Source organism: Zalophus californianus, chromosome 5, assembly GCF_009762305.2.
Source record: "Zalophus californianus isolate mZalCal1 chromosome 5, mZalCal1.pri.v2, whole genome shotgun sequence".
Lineage (NCBI taxonomy): Eukaryota > Metazoa > Chordata > Mammalia > Carnivora > Otariidae > Zalophus > Zalophus californianus.
Genome location: NC_045599.1, coordinates 59,560,155 through 59,585,318, shown reverse-complemented (window position 1 = coordinate 59,585,318; position 25,164 = coordinate 59,560,155). Strand labels below are relative to the sequence as shown.

The 25,164-nt window shown below is 40.7% G+C and overlaps 1 protein-coding gene across 2 annotated transcripts in view; it reads left to right on the top strand.

The window, feature by feature from the left end:
- The window catches only part of ARSB (arylsulfatase B), a 167,053-nt gene that overhangs the window by 12,695 nt on the left and 129,194 nt on the right, over nucleotides 1–25,164 (top strand). For both annotated transcript variants that reach the window (XM_027606027.2, XM_027606028.2), the window contains exons 2-4: nucleotides 4,874–5,060; nucleotides 9,844–10,034; nucleotides 17,959–18,166. In XM_027606027.2, coding sequence (XP_027461828.1) covers nucleotides 4,874–5,060; nucleotides 9,844–10,034; nucleotides 17,959–18,166 — 586 coding nt within the window. The remainder of the gene's footprint in view (nucleotides 1–4,873; nucleotides 5,061–9,843; nucleotides 10,035–17,958; nucleotides 18,167–25,164) is intronic.

The following is a 25,164-nucleotide window of genomic DNA, read 5'->3' as shown; positions in this document are numbered from 1 at the left end:
CCAAGAGATAGGCCTTTCTGTTTTTTAAGTTCACGAGACTACACTGATAGTCTCTTCCATGTCTACACAGGCTGGAATAACTCACAGGATCAGATAAATTTTATATGCAACAAAACACACACACAAGGATTCTCATCATTTATCTCATGGAAAGAACCTAGAGATGAGCCAGGTCCTTCACGGAGACCCTTTGCCTTTGTGCAGGAAAGCCTTGATGGTTAAGTAAAATCTTAGGAGAAGCTGTTTTTGGCAAGAGGCTTTGTTTTAATGAAGAAGAGATAGCCACACATGGTTGGTATAGAGTAACTCCTTTGGACTCTCCTATATTGTCTATATATCCTCTCCTTTCATACATGCTCTCTGAACATTGAAGAGGAGTGTTAGAATGGAATTGTCGTAGATGCTGCTATGTTTGCAAAAGGACAATTCTTTTTTTGTTGGTTCCTGTGGGTGCCCTGTTATCATCCTGCCCCATGAAGCATGGTGTGGATCTATAGTTCTGTGCTAAACTAAAGTGCTCAGTTGGAACCAGCTCAGCATTTGCCTGTTTACTGCTTCTCTACACATTACGGCTTCCTTACTTCAAATAGTGTTTGAACAGACTAAAAACATGTTTTTGGCTGCCATCCAGAGTTTGGCTTCCGCTTCCCCAGTAATGCCGTAAAAATGCTCTGTCAAATAAATTCTTGGGAATTGAAAAGAACAAATTCTGTGCTCCATATGATTGTAGATAATAGAAACAGGCTTCAGCTGACCACCTGGCTTGATGCCCATGGACTAGGAAAACCGAATCACACAGCATCCCTTGGCAATGCTTTATAGCTATCAGAGTTAATTCTGTGCGTGTGATGGATGAGCTTTACATTTAAAGAAATCTGCACATAGCATTTATCTGGGTCTTTTGGGTTCCCTAAAATATTACCTTTGCTTCTCCTGCACTGTTGCCAATTAGTATCTATTACAAAGTTTTTGAACCTAGGATTAATTTTCTTTTGAGTAAATTTCACGTTGTTAACCATGAACAGAATCCTTCTATGATTTGGGTGTGTGTGTGTGTGTGTGTGTGTTTCCTGCCCCAATGTTTCCTGGATATTGTAGCATCCTTATTATTCAGGATCCCAGCTGGAAAGAGATGGCACATTCAAATTAAGGTAATTTAGGGTTTATTTATAATTAGGGACTATTCACAAAAGTGTGAGTTGGGGGAAGGGAACACAAGTAATGGTGTGTAACCTAGTGGAGCTCTGCTAGCCCTGGACCAGAAGGGAGGGAAGGAAAGAACCTAGAGACAAAGAGTGTCATATAGAGACGGCTGCCTTCGGGATGGCCTGCACAGAGAGACATGGTCTGGCAGTCCAGAGCCACTCATCTCTTCCCTCCCTCTAAGCTCCTGTCAGGGGTCCGCCTTGGGTGAACCCAGTCAGAAGCCAGAAGGTGCAGAGTCCTGTGATTTGGTTCCCAAAGGTCAGCTTCCCAGGGCAGAGAGCAGGACAGAAGGCAGAATGTGGATTTGGAAGGCAAGTGGAAGGCATCCGGCACTTACCTCAGTGGAGGTGTCCAGTGATTTCTAGGAAAGGCATAGAAATCTTTTTTTTTTTAAATATTTTTATTTATTTGAGAGAGAGAGAACATGAGCGGGGTGGGGGGTGGTGAGCAGAGGGAGAGGGAGAAACAGACTCCCCACTGAGCAGGGACCCCCCCCAACGTGAAATGGGGCTTGATCCCAGGACCCTGAGATCATGACCTGAGCCTCAGGCAGACACTTCTCTTGCTGAGCCACCCAGGTACCCTAAAGGCATAGAAATCTTAGTAGAAATCTTTTTTTTAAAAAAGATTTTATTTATTTATTCATTTGAGAGAGCGAGAATGAGAGAGAGGAGAGAGAGCACATGAGGGGGGGGGAGGGTCAGAGGGAGAAGCAGACTCCCCGCCGAGCAGGGAGCCCGATGTGGGACTCGATCCAGGGACTCCAGGATCATGACCTGAGCCGAAGGCAGTCGCTTAACCAACTGAGCCACCCAGGCGCCCCCTTAGTAGAAATCTTAAACTCATTTTTATTTTTAAAAAGTATATTGGTGTATGGTTGACATGTAATAAACTGCACGTATTTAAAGTATACAGTTTGATAAGTTTTGATATGTATATACCTGTGAAACCATCACCACAATCAAGATAGTGAGTTATCCATCACCTTCAAAATAAACCCATTTTAATTTCACATTTAAGTTATTTTATATGGTTCTTTTAAAAGGATATGGAAAGATAGAAGGAAATGAAGCAATGTCAAGTACAACTCCAAAGTGGTGGTTCTGGAAAGATCCACAAAAAATGAAACTCAAGGCAATGTCAAAGCTGATGAGAAAGCTATTCAATAGTAGCTTATAATAAATTAGAAAAAAAAGATTGTAAGTGTGAATTTTTTGGGGGGCTTCTCCTTTGTATCTGTTTATTGCCATGTATTTTTTTTAATAAGATTTTATTTATTTATTTGACAGAGATAGCGAGAGCAGGAGCACAAGCAGCGGGAGTGGGAGAGGGAGAAGCAGGCTTCCTGCTGAGCAGGGAGCCCAATGTGGGACTCCATCCCAGGACCCTGGGATCATGACCTGAGCCGAAGGCAGCTGCTTAACCAACTGAGCCACCCAGGCGCCCTGTTGCCATGTATTTAAAACACAGTTAAAATCTGTGAATCTGGTCTGTGTAAGTTAGTATTTGAATTGAGAAACCCAGAGATTAATCAGTATTCCATCATGCCAGGGGATCCATGGACGAGTGGTTGAGCGTACATGTTATCTGGTGTTCTTAGGCACCACAGCATACTCCTGGGGCAGCTCCAGGCTTCGGGGCATGTTCTCTATGATGCCATGCCGTCTCTCAAGAAAGCAAAGTGCAGCGTAGTGGGGGAAGGCATAACAACATAGCAATGGTGTTAATAACAGAGCTTACGATTATTACTGTGGCACTGTTGAATGTTGAGTATGTCTTTGGTGATAGAGCTGAGTTGGGATCTAATTCCCCGAGCTTAATGCATTCTGCCTCTAATTGTAGAAGCCAGCAAAACATCTGCAAACACACTTTTGCCATTTATTAATAACTGCTTACAACCCACCTGACAGCTGACGGAGGCCAGGGAGTTAGAGTTTGTGTGGAGAACTGGTACTCTCAACCTTCTGTGTCCCCAGAGCCCCATTTATTCCAGGGACATCGGGAGTACCTAGCCCTTTCTAGAGAAGGCTTGTGTCCAGTGCAGAGTTGAATATGAGACCCTAGTCCCACTTCATGCAAAGGAAAGTACCTCCCTGGCTAAGCCAGGACAAGGAGAAGAGGTATGAGGTTTGCGGGAAGGGAGTGGTGGGCAGCCTAGGATGGAAGCCCCCGGGAACTCTGCTCTGGTTGGACCCCAGCAGGGCTGGCATGCCACCCACCAGCACAGGAGCTGCGACAGGACCGTACTGGCCTCCCTCCTGGCCTTCAGACTCATCCAGCAAGTTCAGGGCCCAGGGCCTTTGTACTTTTTATTTCTTATGCCTCAATTATTCTTGCCTTGTATTTTTGCAAGGCTCTCTTACTCTCTCACTTGATTCATATTACTGTTGAAATAGCTCCCCCTCAGATTTCTTTTGCCACCCTATCAAAGAATCACCTCTGTCACCATCTCCCTGTCCTACTTTATTTCCCTCATTGCAGGGCCCACTACTGGATATTATAACATCAGTTCTCAGACTTTTTGGTCTTAGGTACCCCAAAGAGCTTATGTTTCTGTGGGTTACACCTTTCAAAACTCACCGTGTCAGAAATTAAAATAGAAATCTAAAAATACTTTTGTTCATTGAAAAATAGCAGTAATAATCCCATTACATGTTAACATAAATAACTTATGAAAAATAACTATATTATCCAACATAAGAGAATTACATGAGAAGAGTAATACTGTTTTGTATTTTTGTATGTGTCCTCAATTTTTTTTAATGAACATATAATGTATTATTTGTTTCAGGGGTACGGGTCTGTGATTCATCAGTCTTACACAATGCACAGCGCTCACCATAGCATGTATGTGTTTTCTATTAATAGAAGATAGCTAGGTTGTTATAATCTGTTGTAATATATTGTTTTGGCAAAAGTTGATGTAGAACATCTAGCCTCACACAGATAGGTGGTTGGAAGAGGAAGGGTTATTTTAACAGCCTTTTCATGTAATTGTAGATATTCTATTTTAATATCACACGAAAACTCAACAAGGGATCATTTCTTAAAGGCTAATTGTTGTGTGGTCCTTGCGCCCTGGGCATACTTGTGTGAACCACTCCCAACATGTGGGTCAGATGGCTGCTTTCTTTTTTTTTCCTTAAGAAAAAGTTGGTCACTGACTTTTAAATTATGGTCTCCATAAAGTGGAATAAGAAAAATAAGTCATCACTTTCATTGTATTTTTGAATAACCCTTAAAAAAAATCACCAAATCTTGAAAGATTACAGAAGCCCCTTCCAAACCAAACACTAATTTCTCATGTGTACAAAAATTGGAACACTTTTTCCTTGACAGATCCACACTTCATGTTACGGTTACTTTTTTGAGGTAGGAGGTGAAATCCTAAGTTAATGGTTTCTAACATAATTCCTTGATAAATATTTGTTAAAATATCTAATGTTTATTAGAGTGCTTTTATTCATTTTTTCCAATCTGTTTATGGCCATTACCTTATTTGAATAACTGAGTAAAGTGCCATTCAGAAATATCCTTAAGCTGGTACAGGAATAGAGTTCAACAGTCAAATCTGCAGATGTATCCAATAAATTAAGCAACCACTTTATCTGCTTGTTCAGGATGTTTCAACACCATCAACCTAAAATTTCATGTTTGTCTCTTTAAGATCCACACAGGCTTACAACACCAAATAATCTGGCCCTGTCAGCCCAGCTGTGTCCCTCTGGATGAAAAACTGCTGCCCCAGCTTCTAAAAGAAGCAGGCTACACTACCCATATGGTCGGAAAATGGCACCTGGGAATGTACCGGAAAGAATGCCTTCCAACCCGCCGAGGATTTGATACTTACTTTGGTAATGGAAATGCACATGTTTCTTTTACAGCTTAGACTAGCTGCAACCATCGCATAAAAATACACCCAAGTGTAATCAAGTGAAATGACTGGAAACTTGAACACAGAATGAATCCGTCAGCACTGCCGCGGGGCAACTTTCTACTACCACCTCGGCCACGTGGCTCGGTGCTCAGTTCATGGTGGGCAGTTGCCCACAGGGAGGCGCGTACCGTTGCCAGGGTATTAAATGCCGTGTTGGGGCCTTTGTACTCTTAGAGAAGCTTACGACCACAAGGGGATACAGCTTGCTTCTTAAAATAATTCCAGACAAAACCCAATACAAGAGTATTTCCTTCACAAAGGTTCAGAATATTTTTTTCTCTCCGTGGACTGTCCCAAAGGTTTTTTTTTTTTTTTTTTTTCTGGAGATGGTAGAGGAGACTCTTTTCCATTGGCGTCCTTCCCCCCTTCTGTGAGATCTGTTTTTGAAATCACTAGATTGGGGAAGACCAATCAAAAGAATAAAATGGAAGGGTAAATAACAAATGGTAATAGGAAGGATAATAAGAAATAAGAAGTATTTTGTGGATTTGATAGCCCTATAAAAATGTGAAACCTTAGGTTAGTTTTTTAACTTACCCTCTTTTAACCTGTTAACAACAAACTGTCCTAACTAACAGCCTATTTATCTTACTAGTGGCTGTGTGTCTTTCTGATGAGCTCTTTTCATACTGCGCTTTCTATCTGGCTGTTTAGCTACCTGTTTACCTCTCATTTGTCTCTTCATTTATTTACAACCTGCCACATCCAAAAAGGAACACAGGCTGAACATGAAAAGTTTAAAAATAGAGGGTGCCTGGGTGGCTCAGTCGTTAAGCGTCTGCCTTCGGCTCAGGTCATGGTCCCAGGGTCCTGGGACTGAGCCCCGCATCGGGCTCCCTGTTCCACGGGAAGCCTGCTTCTCCCTCTCCCACTCCCCCTGCCTGTACTCTTTCTCTAGCTGTGTCTCTCTCTGTCAAAAGAATACATAAAAATCTTTATATAAAAAAAAAATGTCTGCCTTTGGCTCAGGTCATGATCTCAGGATCCTGGGATCGAGACCCGCCTCAGGCTCCCTGCTTGGTGGGAAGTCCGCCTCTCTCTCTCTCTCTCTCTCTCTCTCTCTCTCTCTCTCTCTCTCTCTCTGCCCCTCCCCCATGCTTGGGCTATCTCTCTCTCTTTCAAATAAACAAAATCTTAAAAAAAAAATTGAATAAAAAATTAGGGTGAGTAGAAAAAGATGAAATTGCGGCGTGGCACCAAATTACAAAAAAAAACTGCCTGGCTGTAGGTGGGCTTCACATCCAACTCTGCAACTTGAGATTTCTTATGTCCAAATTAAAAAAAATTTTTTAAAAAGGAGACAGCTATAAGAGTCACATTATTTATAAGATAAATGGAAACCAGATGTTCAGGAAGAGTAAAGCATTTTCTGGCTCTTAGACCTGAGAAATTTCTCCTTTGGGAGAAGGTAAGGTGGACAACATCCTCAAAAACAGCATTTTGTAATATAGTGGTGGTTTTCTTATACGTGTTTCTTGAGACATTCCTTTTCATTCAAGGTAGGGCCAGAATGCCAAAGGGCATTTCGGTGATTATATGGGGCCCAAACAATGTAGTCGAAACACACAGCTCTGTCATGCTGTGTTGGATCCCGGGTTAAAGTTGAGATGCAAGGACCTCCGGCAGGAGACCGTATGTGCCCCGCTCCCAGTCTGCTTCTCTAGCAGACATTGCTAAGCAATCACGGCATTCTTTCTTGATGAACCTGGATATATCCTCTGTATCCTCAAATAACTGTGAAAGTCAGACTTGGGTGTAAGAGCTCTTTGTCATTTTGGAAATTCTAGAGGAAAAAACAGCCTGTATATCCTTTGACAATTTTCAGTCAGACCTTTGCTGAAAGATGGATCCATACCTATGCTCCAGCAAGAGGAAGGACTATAGGTATCTTAATTTTTTTACTAAAACCCAAGTCACATATTTAAAAATTCACTCGGATGGAAGAAAATCATATCCTTTTATGAGAATTGAGATGCCTGAAGATTCAGAGGAACAAACACCACACATTCGTCTGAACTTGTAGATAGGAGGGGATAATGACCTTGCAGCTGTTATCACTGTTATGACTTAGATGTTCTGTTCAAAAGCAGCCAGATGATTGTGGGGCTGGTTGTACAACTCTGAATACCTTAAAGACCATTGAATTCTACACTTTAAGTAGGTGACTTGTATGGGATGTGACTTATAGCTCAATAAAACTTAAAAAGTCAGAGATTTAGTTGTTCAAAAAGTATTTTATGATTTTTCCCCAAGAAAGCATAGGATGCCATCTTCTTTAGGCTCAGCATGTAAGTGCGAATTTGTGAATCACTGTTGTGAGAAAAGCTGCATGTGATTGCCACATGGTTGTTTGGTATCAGTCTGGCCAAGTATGTAAATAAATAGTTCTATTCCTGGAGTTCTCCTATTTGTAATATCCTTTTAGTATTTATAGTTCATACTTTTTTTTTTAAGTGAGCCACCTAGGCACCCCTACCGTTCTCATATCTTTTTTTTTAAAGCTTCTATTTATTTGAGAGAGAAAGAGAGAGAATACACAAGCAAGGGGAGGGACAGAGGGCGAGGGAGAAGCAGGCTGCCCCCTGAGCAGGGAGCCCGATGTGGAGCTCAATCCCAGGACCGTGAGATCACGACCTGAGCCGAAGGCGGACGCTTAATTGACTGAGCCACCCAGGTGCCCCCATACATCTTTTAATCAAGTATATCCTATGCTTATATTCTCTCAAGTAATAGACAATAGTTTACATTTACAGAGAAATAACCTGAAGTGATTTCCTCAAGCTCTTAACACCTAGGAGTTATTAAAAATTCCAAATATAACCCCAATGTCCTGACCTCTCTAATCATCCATATAAGGGCTAAGGTCGCTTTTATGGATACATTTCTTTCTCTCTTATATATTAATTAACAAACACATTTGAGGGGCGCCTGGGTGGCTCAGTTGGTTAAGCGACTGCCTTCGGCTCAGGTCATGATCCTGGAGTCCCGGGATCGAGTCCCACATCGGGCTCCCTGCTCAGTGGGGAGTCTGCGTCTCCCTCTGACCCTTCCCCCTCTCATGCTCTCTCTCTATCATTCTCTCTCTCTCTCTCAATAAATAAAAATCTTAAAAAAAACCAAAACAAAAAACAAACACATTTGATTTCCCTTTCTGTTATATACATTAGGGGAAAAGATTGCCATGTAAAAAGTGGTCTGGGGCACCTGGGTGGCTCAGTTGGTTAAGCCTCTGACTCTTAATTTCAGCTCATGTCATGATCTTGGGGTCCTGAGATCAAGCCCCGCATCCAGCTCCACACTCAGTGCAGAGTCTGCTTGAGATTCTCTCTTTCCCTCTCCCTTTGCCCCTCCCCTTGCTCATGCTCTTTCTCTCTCTCTGTCTCAAATAAATTAATTAAATTTAAAAAAAGTGGTCGTAAGACCAAGGTATTCATTGTATGGACTTTGAATTTATTGAATCATGAAAAATGAGGAAATTAATTAGAAATGAATTCATTTTTCATGTAAACTGTGTAAACCTTTTGATTGTGATAATAGAGAACGCTTAGGACTGAAGAAAGGGCATGGCTAATTTTATCCACCTCATTTTAAGGTTAATAAGCATTATTTGTTAGCAGATGACTCAGAGTCCAGCACAGCTTCTTTCTTTTTAATAGCTCTATTGAGGTATAATTCACACGCCATATAATCCATCCACTAAAGTGTACAATTTATTGATTTTTAATAAATTCACAGGGTTGTGCTACTGTCATTACAATCTAATTATAGAATATTTTCATCACCCCAGAAAGAAACCCCTTCTTTATCATCGGTCACTCCCCATTTTCTTCCAACCCCACCAGCTCTAGGCAACCACTAATATAACTTTTTGTCTCTATAGATTTGCCTGTTCTGGTCATTTCATATAAATGGAATCATAAAATATGCAGCACAGCTTATTTTAATATTTTAGGAAAATAGGGAACATTTGCAGAAACAGCTTTAGTTGAGAAAACCCATTTCCTTTCATGTTTACATTCAAATTGGGGGATAGGCAGTTGATGCCGTTTACATTGGGGGCAAAACTGAGATTGTGGTTGGTAGAAAAATCTACTTTGATTGCCCATGTTAGTTTGATCTTTTGGTTCTGTTAAATTTTCTAGAGCTCCTGTTTGGAAAGGGTTGTGTCTTCCGCCAGTGGGTGTCAGCATCTGACTAAAGATGATTCCTCCTAGAGCTGCTTCTATAAATAACCTTGAAGCCAGTCTCCAAAGGTCAATATCAACATTATTTGAATCCTGTGTTCATTTATGTGATTACCTCAGAGTAAAAACTCGTAAGAAATCACATTAACCCTATGCTGTTTTTGCCATTAGATAGCTTTCAAAGATTAAGATTTTATCATCTTTCCTGAATTTAAACTCTGATTTTTAAAAATGGATTTACTTGGAATCATCCACTTTGAGAGTTCCATGACAGAGCCTTGTGTTCTGAAGACTTGACTGAGGAGGAATGGTTTTGAATTTTTTTACGATAACATTTTAATGCCTCCTGCTAGCAAATATAGAGATGTTAAGAAGTGGTGCTCTGATTAGCCTTGTCATTTGATTAGCCTTGTCATGGGTAATCAATTGCACTAGGCAATTAAATGCTGAAACATTAGTTTGTTTAGCAAGTTTTATGCTATGCTGACTCCTTTCCATCTCTGATTCTTGTTGTAGGATATCTCCTAGGTAGTGAAGATTACTATTCCCATGAGCGCTGTACATTAATTGATGCTCTAAATGTCACACGATGTGCTCTTGATTTTCGAGATGGTGAAGAAGTTGCAACAGGATATAAAAATATATATTCAACAAACATATTTACCGAAAGAGCTACAGCCCTCATAACTAACCATCCACCAGAGAAGGTAAGTCTTGCTTTTTTATTGATATCAAAGTTGTGTTAAGATAGCATCTCTTCAGGTGAGTATAGGAAAAAGCTGCTTGTTTGGGAAAAAAAATCTAATAAATTCTAGGGGAGTTGTTTTTAAATTTTGGAGTGTATCGGTATCTGCCTGGGGAAGTTGATAAAAATAGAAATTCCTGGAGCCCCTCTTTAAAAGTCTGATTCCTTAGGTCGGGGAGAAATCCATATATCAGCATTTTATTTTATTTATTAATTAATTTTCATTTTCATTTATTTTTAACGTGGGGCTTGAATTCACGACCCTGAGATCAAGACACGAGCTGAGATCAAGAGTCAGATGCTTAACCGACTGAGCCACCCGGGCGCTCCCATACATCAGCATTTTAAAGAAACTCCTCAAGGGTGATTCTGACACCAAGGGTCCCTAGATGACACTTTGAGGAATACTGTGTCGGAAGTGTTTTAGTAGATACGTAGTTTTATTATTTTGGCGTATTATGTGCATGTGCTGTAAGCAATTAGTACATTGACTTTTTTAAAATGATAGGCCTGTGTACAAGATGAGGCTGTAGTATGGCAAACTTTCTGTTAAGAGATCGACAAACCTTGGGTTCAGGGCAAGTCCTCTTTGTATTTGGCCTCCCAAGGTTATTTTGGCTATTCTAGATATTTTGCATTCTCAATTTTAGAATCACCTGGTCAATTTCTAGCAAAAAGTTCCTGCTTGGATTTGGATTTCATTGCATCTGTAGACCAACATGGGGAGAATGAATGTCTTAACAGTATTAAGTCTTTCACTCCATATACATGGTATACCGATGAGCCTGTTTTTCACATTTACTACATTGAAGCCATTGTGTATGTCATGTACTAAAATCTTAAGACTTATCTAAAGGTAAAAATAGAAAAGTGTGAATTGCCTTAAACGTTTTTGTTGTTGTTGTTAACCTAGAGTTAGCTTCATAAGCTAATTTCTTTGAATATACCTTTGAAATTGGGTCACAGGTTCGTGTTGTCAGATACAGGGCCCAAAATGTGGCTTCAGTGACTTACATTAGCACACCGATGAAATTAGTCCTTCAGTAAGACCCTGATATAGCAAATTACAGAATGTGCAGTATTATCTGGTGCTCCCAATTTTCTGCACTTTGCTTCTTTGACAATTACTGAATAGCCTCAGGGCAGATCACAACTTGGATTTAGGTTTATATACCTGCTCAGAGGTGGTACCTGGCAGCTGACTCCCTTTTGACATAGTTTCTTCCTGGCTCTGCCTATTCTAATTCAGTATTGGGGGTCTTCCCTGGTATCTGTCCTCAGTTTTGCCCCACCTTGGGCTTTTTATCACTCTCAAAGCTGACATCTTGGAGTAGCCATGCTTCCTGTGGAGCTTGGAAGATCAGAAAGTTCTCTTACATATGTGGACATACACAGGTTTTAAATCTAGATCTAAACTGGGGCATCTGGGTGGCTCAGTCGGTTAAGTGTCTGCCTTAACAGGGTTCTGGGGTCGAGCCCCGTGTCGGGCTCCCTGCTCAGCGGGGAGTCTGCTTCTCCCTCTCCCTCTGCCTCTCCCCCTGCTTGTGTGCATGTGCTCTCTCTCTCTCTCTCTCTCAAATAATTAAATAAAATCCTAAAAAAAAATGTCAATCTGAACCAATTTTCAGAGAGCTGGGATAACTGCTAGGTAATTGGCTTAGGTTCTCAGTTTTCTTCTGTATGCTTGGTGTTTTATAGATAGTGCTAAAAGCCCAAAGAACAAGGTAAGGTCTTAAGGGAATTGTGGTTCTTGTCCTGTCCTTTGAGTTAGGCAGCCTTTTATAGATAAGCAAACAAGAAACTTGTTCAAGGTCACAGAGCTACTGAGAGTCCAAACCAGAATTTAAACCCACACTGTTCGACTCCAGAGCTCAGTGCACTCAACAGGCATCCCGAGTTCACAGCTCATATCTAAGACTAGAGGTTATTAGCCCTGGTGTATGATTCAGCTTGATGGTTCCAATCTTGACAGTATATTGGGCTCATCTGGAAAGCTTGTAATAAAGACCAATAACAAATATTGTGACTTATTGGTGCTTGGTGGGAGGGTGTCATTGGTATTTAATTACCCCTCTGCCCCTCCCTCCCTCCCACCGGTGATTCTGATTGTGCAGCCACTGTTGAGTCCCCTCAAACACAGGGGACAAGCTCAAGCCAACTGCCTTTTACAGGCTTACAGTCTAACACTACCTTAATCATGCAACAACTATAATATGCCTACGGTAAAAATGAGTTCCCATTAGGCAGCAATGGAGTAGTCTCTCACAGTGCCCGTAACATTAAGCAGATAAGAGGAAGCAGCTGGGTGAAATATTTCTTTGTGGGTGGGCTGCCTTATCTGGTGTGGTGCGGAAAGCACGGAACTGAGGGAAATGAGTCCCCAAGAGCTCGCAAGCCATCCAAACTTGTGTTAGTAATATAGTGCTGCTCATTGGTAGCATTATGGGAATTGCCAGATGAGAGGATGGGCATTTTCTGACAGTGTCTGAAATATTGTGAAGCAGTGTCCAGCATTCCTAACTTCCTCAAGGTCAAGTTTCAAGCGTAGACATAAATGAATGAAATAATCAGTACCGAGGAACAGCCCCAGAATGTTTGTTTAAGACAGCAAATGCAGACGTTTACATTTTTAGTTCTCAGTAAGATGATGCATCACATAGTTCCAGGAGCTGCACTTTTCATCATTTTATCCCAATGTTGAATCTAATTCTGTGCTAATTTCTTAGATGCTATATATAGACTATAACATAGGCAACTTGTCTAAGATGGAAATCATTAAAGAAATACGCACGAAGTATCCACAAGCCATCTTAAAAATGTGCCTATTTGAAAGCACTTGAGGGGGAAAAGAGCATATGGAGCTGTTTTGTAACAGAAACACAGTTGGTGCTGGATTCAGGGAGATACTGCCAATAGCCACTGCCCATGTGTTGGGAAGGGATGTCTTTTTTTCTCCAGGATAATTCCCTTAGTACTAACACTACAGTTTAAAAGCAACATGTCCATAACATATCGTTCAGTTAAAAATAGTCCACCCCCAACACTTGGCAAAATAAAAACAAAGGTTTTCTCATAAACCTAATCTACTAGAAGCTTCTTAAAGCAAATGTGAATTTCTAGCAGTAGACACTTTTTCCTGACACAAGTTGGAAAGAAATGTCTTAATTTGAAAGTCAACAATAGAGCAATAATTTAAAAATGCATCCTATATTTTTTTTAATTTATACTTTAAATTAGGAAAATATGCTAATGAAATGAAAGTAAGGCTTTCTTCCTCACTGGAATCAGGTTTCTTAGCATGGTGAGGATATTTAGAGTAGCTATCTTAGGAGTCGTATGGCATAAAAGAAAGGGAAAAGAATTCTTAGTGTCTTATCAGTATGCTAATAAGTTTAGGTGACAATGTCATAGTTTTGTGTAATACTTAAACATTTGGTCACGAATCACATCTAGGATTCCGTTTTATATTCCTAAGGAACCTGAAAGGGTTATAGTTAGTGTTGTTGTCAAGTCGGCCGCTATAACTGGTTTGGTCGCAGCAGGGACCTGGACCCAAGAAGGAGCAAGGGAAAGATCAGGGTCCCGCACAAACCTGGAGGTCCATGGAGATCAAAATCAGCTCAGGACAACCGTGTTTTGAATGATATCTGTAAGGTCAGAATGCGCCCACAGGTCTCCAAAGGCCAACGCATGACTGGGCTGGAACTCAAGTCAGTAGACAGCATGGTAATACTGAGTCTGTCCCTAGGATGGCGGCTGCTTGCTTTAGGCTAACAGTGAGCTGACCCCACGTAGGTAGGTGTGGGGAGATTGACTATGTCTGTTCCCTGGGGCTGGGGGGGAGGGTGTCTTACAGCAGGTGGTTGCAGGCAGGGTCCCGATTATAGTTAGAAAACCTTGGAGCCCTAGTTAATCTTTCCCCTAGGCCACCAGGTAGTACAAATAACAATACCCTGTTAATTTTTTTTTCATTTAAAAATAGTATTGAAATGTTTTATACCTAGCGCTGTGGGAAATGAGTTGTTTCATCGATAAAGTTTACCTTGTGAGTGTTGAAACTTTCCTTTTACAATATCGGATGGAAATACTCTCAGTTGTGTTGCTTTGGGCCTCACCTTATTAAAAGGGCTGCACTATACATCATTCTGCCTCTTTCTGGTGAGCCAGAGATGTATTGATGTGTGTGTCTGTCCACCCATACACTGCATGGCCCTCGATTACTGCTGGTGACATGGGGGAAAAAAAAAGATAGCTTGTTTTGTTCGAGGAACACCTTTATCTTTACTTGTAGGTTTCTAGGATGTGGTTGGCGGCAGTGCGAGGCCCTTGCCTGGCCTGAGACAGTCACAGTCCTCATCCGTCAGAGGTGCTTTTCACTGCCTCTTCTCAGCTGTGCTCCTTCTGTTTGAACCTAAAGGAGTCTGACCCCTGGAAAAATGGGGGTATTGCTACAGTTTTATAACTTTGACCCCTCAAGAGTAATGGTCATGTCTTTAGCCCCCTACAGAATAATTATGGGAAAGGTTTTCAGGTAATGTTTTTCTGTATTTAAGAAAGTGAGTAGAATGATTTCCAAACTGAATATTTGTGGGTTTTTTTTTTAAAGATTTTATTTATTTATTTGATACACAGAATGAGAGAGAGAGAGTATGTGAGCACACAAGCAGGGGGAGCAGCAGAGGGAGAGAGAGAAGCAGGCTTTCTGCTAGCAGGAGCCCAATGTGGGACTTGATCCCAGGACCCTGAGATCATGACCTGAACCAAGGTAGACGCTTAACGACTGAGGCACCCAGGAGCCCCCATACTGAATATCTGTAAGACTCTCTAACGATGGTCTGAGAACTCTCCCACGCCACCCTCCCTGGCCATCACCTCTGGAGATCACGTGTGGGTTGGGAATAACCTGCCGTCTTTCTCCTTTCTCTCCTTCACCGCGGGCTTTGCCATGTTGCCGCTGATGACCTGGATGAACGCATCTTCTCCTGAAGCAGTGAGCTCCTTCTCTGCTTCCTCCGCGCCTGCCCAGAGAAGCCAGCCCAGGGTCATAAACTCTGGTGTTTACAGGGGCCAGGCTGCTGACCTAAATAAGTGAAGCCCCTCAGGTAGAACAGTAGGGAGGCTCTAGAAATTGGAGAGCACTTGAGAGTGAGGCCTCTATTTCATGCTCCAGTCATTTATTACCCGATGGAGTATGGGCATGGAGTTGTTGGAGTTCTGATTCTTCAAGAAAATTTTTTTTAAAAGCCACAGAGTTTTATGTGATATTTCCCGATTTAAAAAACTTTATGTGCAAGTTGAATCATTACTTGACTAACAGACTTTCGTCCACCATGTCCTTTTCACAGCCCCCTTCTGGAACAGTCACCTTGTTAATTTTATTTTTGAAAATTCCTTTCCTGCTCTGCCCTTTCACCTCTGACTTTCTTAGTCTGTCCCTGCCATTCTGTTTTTATAAGTGGCTACCCTTGCCTTCTGAGTGATCGAAAGAAACTTTTACATCTTCTCTTCCAAAATAAAAGTAACAAGCTGACTGTGATACTTGAGACTAGAACAGCAGACAGGTCTCACTTTAAATTTGTCTTTTTTTTTCCTCTTTTTTTTCTTTTTTTGCACAGGGTATGGCTTGAATTAGTTTTGTTTTTCTTAACTTTAAATATATATATGAAAATATATATTAAAATGTTCTCTAAATAAAAAAAAAAACTTTATGTGCGCTGCAAATTGTGGTAGCCTTCTGATACTTAATCCTGTCCCCAGCCAGACTGTGGTGGTCTGGGGGGGTGGGGTGGCGGGGGGGCGGTGTTGGTTTGATCTAGTGCTGAAGACCGGAATGGCTGCTCCCACAGCAGACCCTCACACTCACCGCTGGGCCACCGATGCCTGTGCACATCCATCCCCGCCCCCCCCCCCCCCCCCCCCCCGCCCCCACCAAGGCGTCTCAGCCCAGGCTCCTTTCTCAGCACCGTGCAGGGCATGTGCTGGGTGGGGTTCCCTGCACTGTGGTCTGGGGGAACTCAGAAGTTTTGCTCTATGTGTGGCTGGAGTAGAGACGGTGTGTGTTGAAGGGGAGTGGAGGTAGAGCTAAAGCAGTGTCCAAGATTGTAGCACTGACCTTTGGAGTTGCAATTTGGAATGCTTTCCTGTGGACAGGATGTACAAATGAAGCCTAGGTTCTAGTTATCATTCCATCACCTAACCTCCTTTGTAAAATAGGTTTTAAAGTGATGACTTTGATATTTAACAGCTATTTTTATCATTTTGATTTTCCAAGTTCTAAAGATCTGAACTAAAAATAATCTTTTGGGTATCTTTTTAAGCTCTCTCTGTGTATATTCCTGACTCTGTCTAGCAAGGTGTATGATACAGAATTTTTAAAAAATTATCAACAATAATGAAGAATGAAATATGAGCCACCCCCTGCAGTCCTCTTTCTAACTTTTCCCTGTTCCTTTATGAGATTTAAATGCCTCAAATACTTTAACAGAATTGTATTATTATTCTTGGATTGAACCGTTGTTATCTCTTTGAGAGTTTTCAACTCATTAAGGAATTCTGTAGGAGCGCAATGAAGAGAGTGCTTTCAGAAAGGCTCATTAAAAAAGGAGAGGCTAGAAAGAGATAGAAAGCACGAGAGGGAATACCCCTAATGTTAAATGCTATAAATTGGTGTAAAAGGTAAAATAGAATCAGCGTATCACACTCCTTAGTTTCCAGGAATTAAATTGGGGTTATGTTTGGTCCTCGATCAAAGACTAGCAAGGCATGGTGTTCACTTGTTTTCTCCTATGAAAAATCCTGAACTCTCTCCGAAAGTGTGGGAACTTTCTTTTCAGCAAAAGCAAAAAGCTAAAGCATCTATTGGTACATATCTGCACCATAATGGTAGAGTTTCCAATAGGAGATTGCTCTGCAATATGAACATGGACAAATCCTATAACCTTTCTAAGCCCCAGTTAACTTATCTGTGAAATGGGTGTAACAGGCTGAATTTGAGTATTATATGAGACAGAATATGCAAATCAGTATCATAGTATCTAGCACATGAACAACATATAATATATAGTTGTTATTGGGGAACCTGGGTGGCTCAGTCGTTAAGCGTCTGCCTTCGGCCCAGGTCATGATCCCAGGGTCCTGGGATCGAGCCCCACATCGGGCTCTCTGCTCGGCGGGGAGTCTGCTTCTCCCTCTCCCTCTGCCTGCCGCTCCCCCTGCTTGTGCTCTCTCTCTCTCTCTCTGTCAAAAATAAATAAAACTTAAAAAAATATATATAGTTGTTATTATTGGTATTATTATTATTTGTTTGGATCAGAGCCTTCTAGGCCATTTTAGAACTCAAGCTTTTCTTTTTAATTTTTCGTCTTGTGTCTTTTGTTACATTTTTACTATCTTTATTGATGCTCCTAGTTCAAATGCCATAAAATTCACTCAATTAAAGTATACAATTCAATAGTAAATTCCAAGAGGTGTGCAACCATCATCACAGTCTAAATTTAAAACATTTTTAATGTTTTAAAGAAACCGTGTGCCTATTAGCAATCACTCACCGTTCCTCTCCCCCCCCCCCGGTCCCTATAGCCCTAGGCATCTTTTGAGTATCTTTTCATGAGCTTTTTGGCCATTTGTATATCTTCTTTGAAGAAATGTCTATTCAAATTATTTTCCCACCTTGTAATTGGGTTAATTGTCTTTTGTTATTGAGTTGGAAGAGTTCTTTGTATATTCTGGATATAAGTCCCTTGTCAGACAAATGATTTACAAATATTTTCAAGCCATTCTGTGGCTTGTCTTGATATTACTTTTATTAACTGATAAATCTGGACCTCTCTTTTTGTATTTAATGCTTCCATACCCTCTTAACTGATTTGTACAAACTCTCTTTCCAGCCTCTGTTTCTCTACCTTGCTCTTCAGTCTGTCCACGAGCCCCTTCAGGTCCCTGAGGAATACCTGAAACCATACAACTTCATCCAAGATAAGAATAGGCATTATTATGCAGGAATGGTGTCTCTTATGGATGAAGCAGTGGGAAATGTCACGGCAGCCTTAAAAAGCCACGGGCTCTGGAACAACACGGTGTTCATCTTCTCCACAGGTAAGTCTGTCAATAGGAAAATGATCTCTTGGCAAAGCCTAGGACGTGGTATTCGATACATGGAATAAAGACAAATTGGAGCATTTAGCAGTTCCTTATTAAAATAAATGTTAACTCTGCGAGTGGAGACATGATAATAATGGATAGAAAAATGTGTCTAAGGAAAAGAATTATGGGTTTTCCCCCTCTTCCTTCAGATATCAAAATATTCTGGCAGAATGCTTGAAAACCAGCTCTCACACTACCCAAATGAGTATGAGCGGACATCACTCATACGCAGGGCAGGCAGGCAGTGAATTCCTAGAGTGGCTTTTTCTCCGCTGTCTGTGCGGCCCAGGTGTCCTCTGTGAATAGGACTTGTGCTGATGAGAGCAGTTCCCTATCAGTGTAGAGACAGAAATCTGACATTAAGAAGACAAAGGAGAAGTGGTGACATTTAAATCTAGGCTAGAGTGGCTAAGCATAGATTTTTTTGTATTAAGATTGTTTTCTGACAATAAAATTCGTTCACATCGATTAGAGAAAAAACAGAAAAGAAGGAGGAAAGAAAGTTTTTGAAAATAGTTTTCATTATGGCAGTGTCCTTCTGATTCCTCATCTGTTATACACATAATTTTTCTTCCGTCTGATTAGACATAGTTGGCTAAAACGTCCCTGCGATGGGCTATGGGTGTAGATCTTGGTTTACTCATTATGCTGCGTACTCTGAGAGCACTTTTTTTTTTAAAGATTTTATTTATTTATTTGAGAGAGAGAGAATGCGAGATAGAAAGCACGAGAGGGAAGAGGGTCAGAGGGAGAAGCAGACTCCCCACTGAGCAGGGAGCCCGATGTGGGACTTGATCCCGGGACTCCAGGATCATGACCTGAGCCGAAGGCAGTCGCTTAACCAACTGAGCCACCCAGGCGCCCTCTGAGAGCACTTTGTATCTAAAAATGAGGATGCTTTTTTTAATGGGAAGCTTTCTTACATTATTCATTTCAGAATTGTTTGGCCCTCCATCCTACCTTTCTCCTATTCTCTCTTTACAGAACTTCTGTTATTTGGATAGTGGATTATCCTCTAATTTCCTTAGTTTTTTTCCTCTCCTGTTTATTTTTCTTCTACTATTTGGTAAATTTCTTTATCATTGTTTTGTAATCTTTTCTATTAAATTCATTTTAACTACCGTATTTTTTAATTATTCATTCTCCAAAGCCTGCGCTCTTAGCTCTTAAGTGTATGTGGGTGTGAGTGTGTATGTAAATATGTGTGTACACATATGTGTACTTGTATGTGTGTATATATGTGAGCCCATACATATACTTTTAAGCTCACTTATACTCCCAACATTGCCTCTCTTCCTTCTAAGGTCATTTGTATCTTTTTTGGCCTTTCATGAAAAAGCTTTCTCAAATCCCTGGTGATCATTGGCTAAAACTTAAAAATTGGATTGGAAACTCCAAGGGTGAGGACAGAACTTGTCTTCAGTGAATTTTACTGTAAAGTGACAACGTGAGGCTTGTGTGGTGACGTTTTGAGGAATTAATCTGGGTATTCTACTCATAGTTTGTGTTTTTTAAGAGTAGTTTTGTTTTGGGGTGCCTGGTGGCTGGTTAAGCGTCTGCTTTCAGCTCAGGTCATGATCCTAGCGTCCTGGGATCGAGTCTGGCGTTGGGCTCCCTGTTCAGGGGGGAAGTCTGCTTCTCCCTCTGCTGCTCCCCCTGCTTGTGCTCTCTGTGGCTTGCGCTCTGTCTCTCAAATAAATAAATAACATCTTAAAAAAAGGAGTAGTTTTGTTTTGCTTTTAATTAGGCATTGTTATTGAATTTAGCATTCATTGAATACTTACTGTGTGTAGGATAGAGTTCAAAGTGCTTTACATGACTTAGCTCAGTTAATTCTCACAATAATATCTGTGGACTACTATTATCCCATCGTGCAGATATGAGAACTGTGGCGCAAAGAGGCTAAGTAACTTGCCCAAGTCCACACAGCCAGGCAGAGTCAGGCAGCAGCCTTTCTGGTTCCAATGCCATCTTCTGAGATGATGCCAAGGATGACCTGGATGTTCTTATTGGACCTTATGATTTAGCAGAGTTTGCCGCCATATTGCTCTGTTGAGGAGCCTGGGCATAGCCAGGAGAGGCATTCACCCCGAGCAGCATTGTTTAGTTGCTTCACTGTGATACAAACACTCCAATTTTCTAAGCATGCCCTGCTGTGAAATGGGTTGAATGTAAGATAACGTGTCCCCCTCCAACCCCGCAAAGTTCCCCTCTTCCGAAGAAACGGAGACATCTTACGCTTGAGTCCTTACAAGATCTCTCTGATTCTGAGAGTCTTCTCAATTTACTTTATTTTGAACAGCCTGGTAAAGCACTTTAATCAGGTCTGGAATTGAATGCTTATAGAGGTCACTAGAAAGAATCAATAAAAAAGGAGGCCAAGACATTTAATACTGATTTAGTAATTATTCCTGGGAAATGACCTCACAGTTGCAAGAATTGAAAGTTGTAAGTTTATAAAGCAGGCCTTTGTTGTAGAGATCACAATTTTGCAATTTAAGGATAAATGATTTCCTGAAAGGAAAATGTATCCTATGTAGACTGCAAAGTGCTCAGGCAGGAATGAACATGGTACCTCTGGAAAACTGTTAAATATCTCAGAGTGCCTCCTGTGACAATGGTTATTGCTGTCAAGGATGCATGGGAAGAGGTGCAATAATAGGTTTTCATGATATGCGAGAGTTGGAAGGAAGCAATATTTTAAGATCTTTTATTATATGAGTTCAAATGTGTTTATATAACCGTATTTTAAATAGTTGACTGTTTCATAAACATCCATAATGTATTATTTATTCACGCTGTCAAAAATAATTTTTGAAGCTTCGCATTGAGGTAATGGGGATTACCTTACAATAAGGCTGCCTTACAGTCTAACACTATGATATATTAATAGGTACATTAATCTGGGACCATCTTTCCTTTGTTGGGCTAAATCCCATTTGATCATGTGTGTATATATATTTTATACTACTGGATTCCGTTTGCTAGGGTTTTATTTAGGACTTTTGCCTCGCCCCAGAAGTGAAAGTGGGGTTGGTGGCTCCTTTTCTCCCTGTCAGCTCTGTCATTTTGGTTATCCTCACTTCATAAAATGGTTGGGATGGCTTCTCCTTCCTTTTTCTATGCTCTGGAACAGTTTACAGATTGTTTGAAAGATCTTTCTGGTTGAGCTGGTCCCTGGGACCTTTTTTGGAGGATTTTTCTTTTTTAATTATCTCCATAGTTTAAATTTTTTGCTGAGTTATATCTAAGTGTAGGTCTTTAAAATATTTGACAATTAATTCTGACTCCTCTGTATGAGCCCTTTGATCTGCCTGCTGAGATTATTTTTTACTCTGGAAGTTTTCCTTGTACATATTTTAACTTATTGCTTTAGTTCTGCTCGATTTATTTCTCAAAAATAGCTTTAATTAATAGGTTGAATCGCTGATTCAGCTTCTCTCTCATTATTTTCAGTTCTCTGTCCTTTTTCCCAGTCTTCTGGATCTCCTCTGCATTATCAGTTAGATATTTTTGCAACTTGGCTTATGTTCTTTAGGATCTCCGGTGTTGATTATTATTGATTGTATTTTTACTTTCTTGCAATCCTTCCTTTGCCTCAATCAGTTCCCTTTTCTTCTATGCTTGTTAGTAATAATAATAATAATAATAATGACTACTGCTTGTTAAGTATTTACTGCATACCCAGGCCCTGTTCTAGAGCCTTCCCTATACTTTCTCATTATTGGTCATGTTGTTAGCATTAAAGCACAAAGCGACCTTGTGAAATAGGTTTCTTTATCCCCATTTTATAAGTGAAGAAACCAGAACTTTGAAGAGGTTAAGTGATTTGCCCAAGGCTACTCTTATGGTCTGAATGTGTTCATCCACAATACGCACATGGTGGTTAGAAGGTGGGTCTTTGGGAGGTGATTAGGTTACGAGGTAGAGTCCTCGTTAATGGGATTCGTGCTTTTGTAAGTCACTCCAGAGATCCCTAGCGTCTTCCTCCATTTGAGGACACAGCAAGAGGACACCGGCTGTGCACCACCAAGTGGGCCCTCAGCAGAAGGTGACCACGTGGGTGCTCAATCTTGGTCTTCCCAGCTTCCAGAACTGAGAAATAAATTTCTGTTGTTTATAAGCCACCCAGTCAGTGGTATTTTGTTAGAGCAGCCCGAATGGACTGACAAAGGGAAGAGCCAGAATTTAAGTGCAGATCTACTTGAGGTCGATACCTATTAGCCATAATCGACTGGGCTTTTGCATCTCATCTTTTCCTTTTTAGCTCATACCATTCTCCCTTATCTCTACTTTTGGCTTTCTACATTTCTGTTCATAGAACCTGTGCTTCTCTTGAATCTTTCTGAAGAGACCTCTGCTAAAATCTTCATTTTCATTATAAATCATTAGCAGCTATATATTCTTCCTCTGAGTATAAGCAATGATGGATCTGTCCACACAGAGTACATGGCCATCTCTTGACCTCTGATCACGGTTCCCTGCTTAATTTCTTCTCAAACCTGTCGTTTGAGGTCAGGTTGATGTGCACGGCTTCTTCAGTTCCCAGTGGCCTTAGGCATTGAGTGTTCTACACTCCAGTGAATCTGATTGACATACTTGACATTTTCCTCCTTTTTGACTACCTGGTTCTTGGAAATGCTAGAAGAACCCCAGCATGCACAGCTACCGGACTCTTCCTACCTCCATACCTTCAGGGCTTTACTTCAGGGGCATTTCCCAGGATACAGTGTGCTCCACTGTCAGTGGCCTTTTCTTCTCCTACTCATTGTTTTCTGGGAGATGTGATCTCTAACTGCATATAGAAAGGGGGGGAGGTAATATAATTCTGTAGTCACTTCAAAAATTAGCACTGTCCCGTCCCAGGCTGCTGTCCTGCTTCTTTTCAGGTGCGTGGGGTTGCTCTGTGTCATGAGGCAAATGGGAGTTGCCAGCCCTTGTTTCTTCAACCCAGCTTCTTTGGCCTTACTGCTTATAGAAATTTCTCCAAAATTCTCTTGGGTATTATACGTTGTCATTCAGTCCTGGTTTTTCACATTGTGATGAGTTTTCATCTTATTCTAACTCATCACAGCATCTTATTCATCGTCTTCTATGCCTGTGTTATTTTAGTAGGATATCGCCCAAGAGAAGCAGCATTGGTGGCTAATAGGTAGATACCATTTTCACCGGGGCACCTGTCACCGTGCTGATCTTTATAGTTGCCAAACTCCAGGAATCTGCACTGAAGTTTGACCTTGAGTAAAATGAGCTAAAATCAGACTCAACTCTGGAGCAACTAGATCATGAATTAAAACTAGGAAAGCTGATTCTAAAACCTTGAAGAGAAAACTGTAATTGATCTCAACAGCTTTATGCAGCTCTTACATATTTATATCAACTCTTATCAGAATAGCCGGTTTCACTTACATATAGATGAGAGTTTGGCTATAAGGAGAAACCTGATTACAGTTCTTCCTCTGAGACTTCTTCTGTGTTCATTGACAGTTTCATTGCCTGAAGTAGAATTTAATAATGTGCTATAATAATGTGACTAAACCCAAGGAAACCAGGGCCTGGATCTGGCTGATTTTAGAGCAGTGATTCATTTCTTCCACTTTTCTCACTTGACTTCACTTAGCGCTGCCCTACTTTGTAGGCATAAAAGTACTGGGTACATCTAAACATGTTGGATCCATTAGAATAAGAAGCCCTCAAATAAACTAGCTTCATTTCATGAAAGGGAGAGGCAAAGGCATATGTTTTTTAGGATTAGATGTTTGGGAAAGCTGACTTTTTAAAAAAATCTTTTATAATCTGAGGGCGATCCATGAGGCTTCTTATTCTCTGTCATCATTATCTGAAAATTTGAGGTGGTTATTCTGAGTTTGCCACCTGGGGACCACCTGCAGCAGTGGGGAGTTTGTTAAAAACTCTATATATGCAGTCCCTGTAAGGACATGGCTGCATGACATTGTGAATGTACTAAAATGTTGCTGAAATGGACACTTTATTATTTTTCTTAGCTAAACATCTTTAATGTTTCATATGGCTTAGCATATTTTATTTCATTTTATTTTATTTTTGTGTGTTTGAGAGGGAGAGAGCATGAATGGGGGGGAGCAGCAGAGGGAGAGGGAGAAACAGACTCCCTGATAAGGGGGAAGCCCAACACGGGGCTAGATCCCAGGGCCCTGGGATCATGACTTGAGACGAAGGCAGACCCTTAACCAATGGAGCCACCCAGGCGCCCCTGTCTTCTGCCTATTTTTTTAAATTAGATTATTCATTTTTATGAGTTTTATAAGATCTTCATATATTTTGAATACTAACCCTTTACCAGATATGCCATTTGCAAATATCTTCTCCCATTCAGTAGGTTGTCTCTTAATTTTTCAATTGTTTCCTTTGCTTTGCAGAAGATTTTTATTTTGATGAAGTCCCAATAGTTTACTTTTGCTTTTGTTTCCCTTGCCTTAGGAGCTGTATCTAGAAAGAAATTGCTATGGTCAATGTCGAAGAAGTTACTGCCTGTGTTCTCTTGTAGGATTTTTATGTTTCAGGTCTCACATTTAGGTCTTTAACCCATTTTGAATTTATTTTTGTGTATGGTGTAGGAAAGTCATCCAGTTTCTTTATTTTGCATGTTGCTGTCCAGTTTTCCCAACACCATTTGTTGAAGAGATCATCTTTTTCCAGCTGGATATTCTTTACTGCTTTGTTGAAGATTAATTAACCATATAATGGTAGTTTCATTTATGGGTTTTCTATTCTGTTCTATTGATATATGTGTCTGTTTTTGTGCCAGTACCATACTGTTTTGTTCACTATAGCTTTGTAATATAACTTGAAATCTGGAATTGGGAAGCCTCCAGCTTTGTTTTTCTTTTTTATGAATTGGACACCCTAAAATGGTTAATTTTATGTTATGTGATTTTCACCTCAATTTTTAAAAATACAACTTCTCAGAC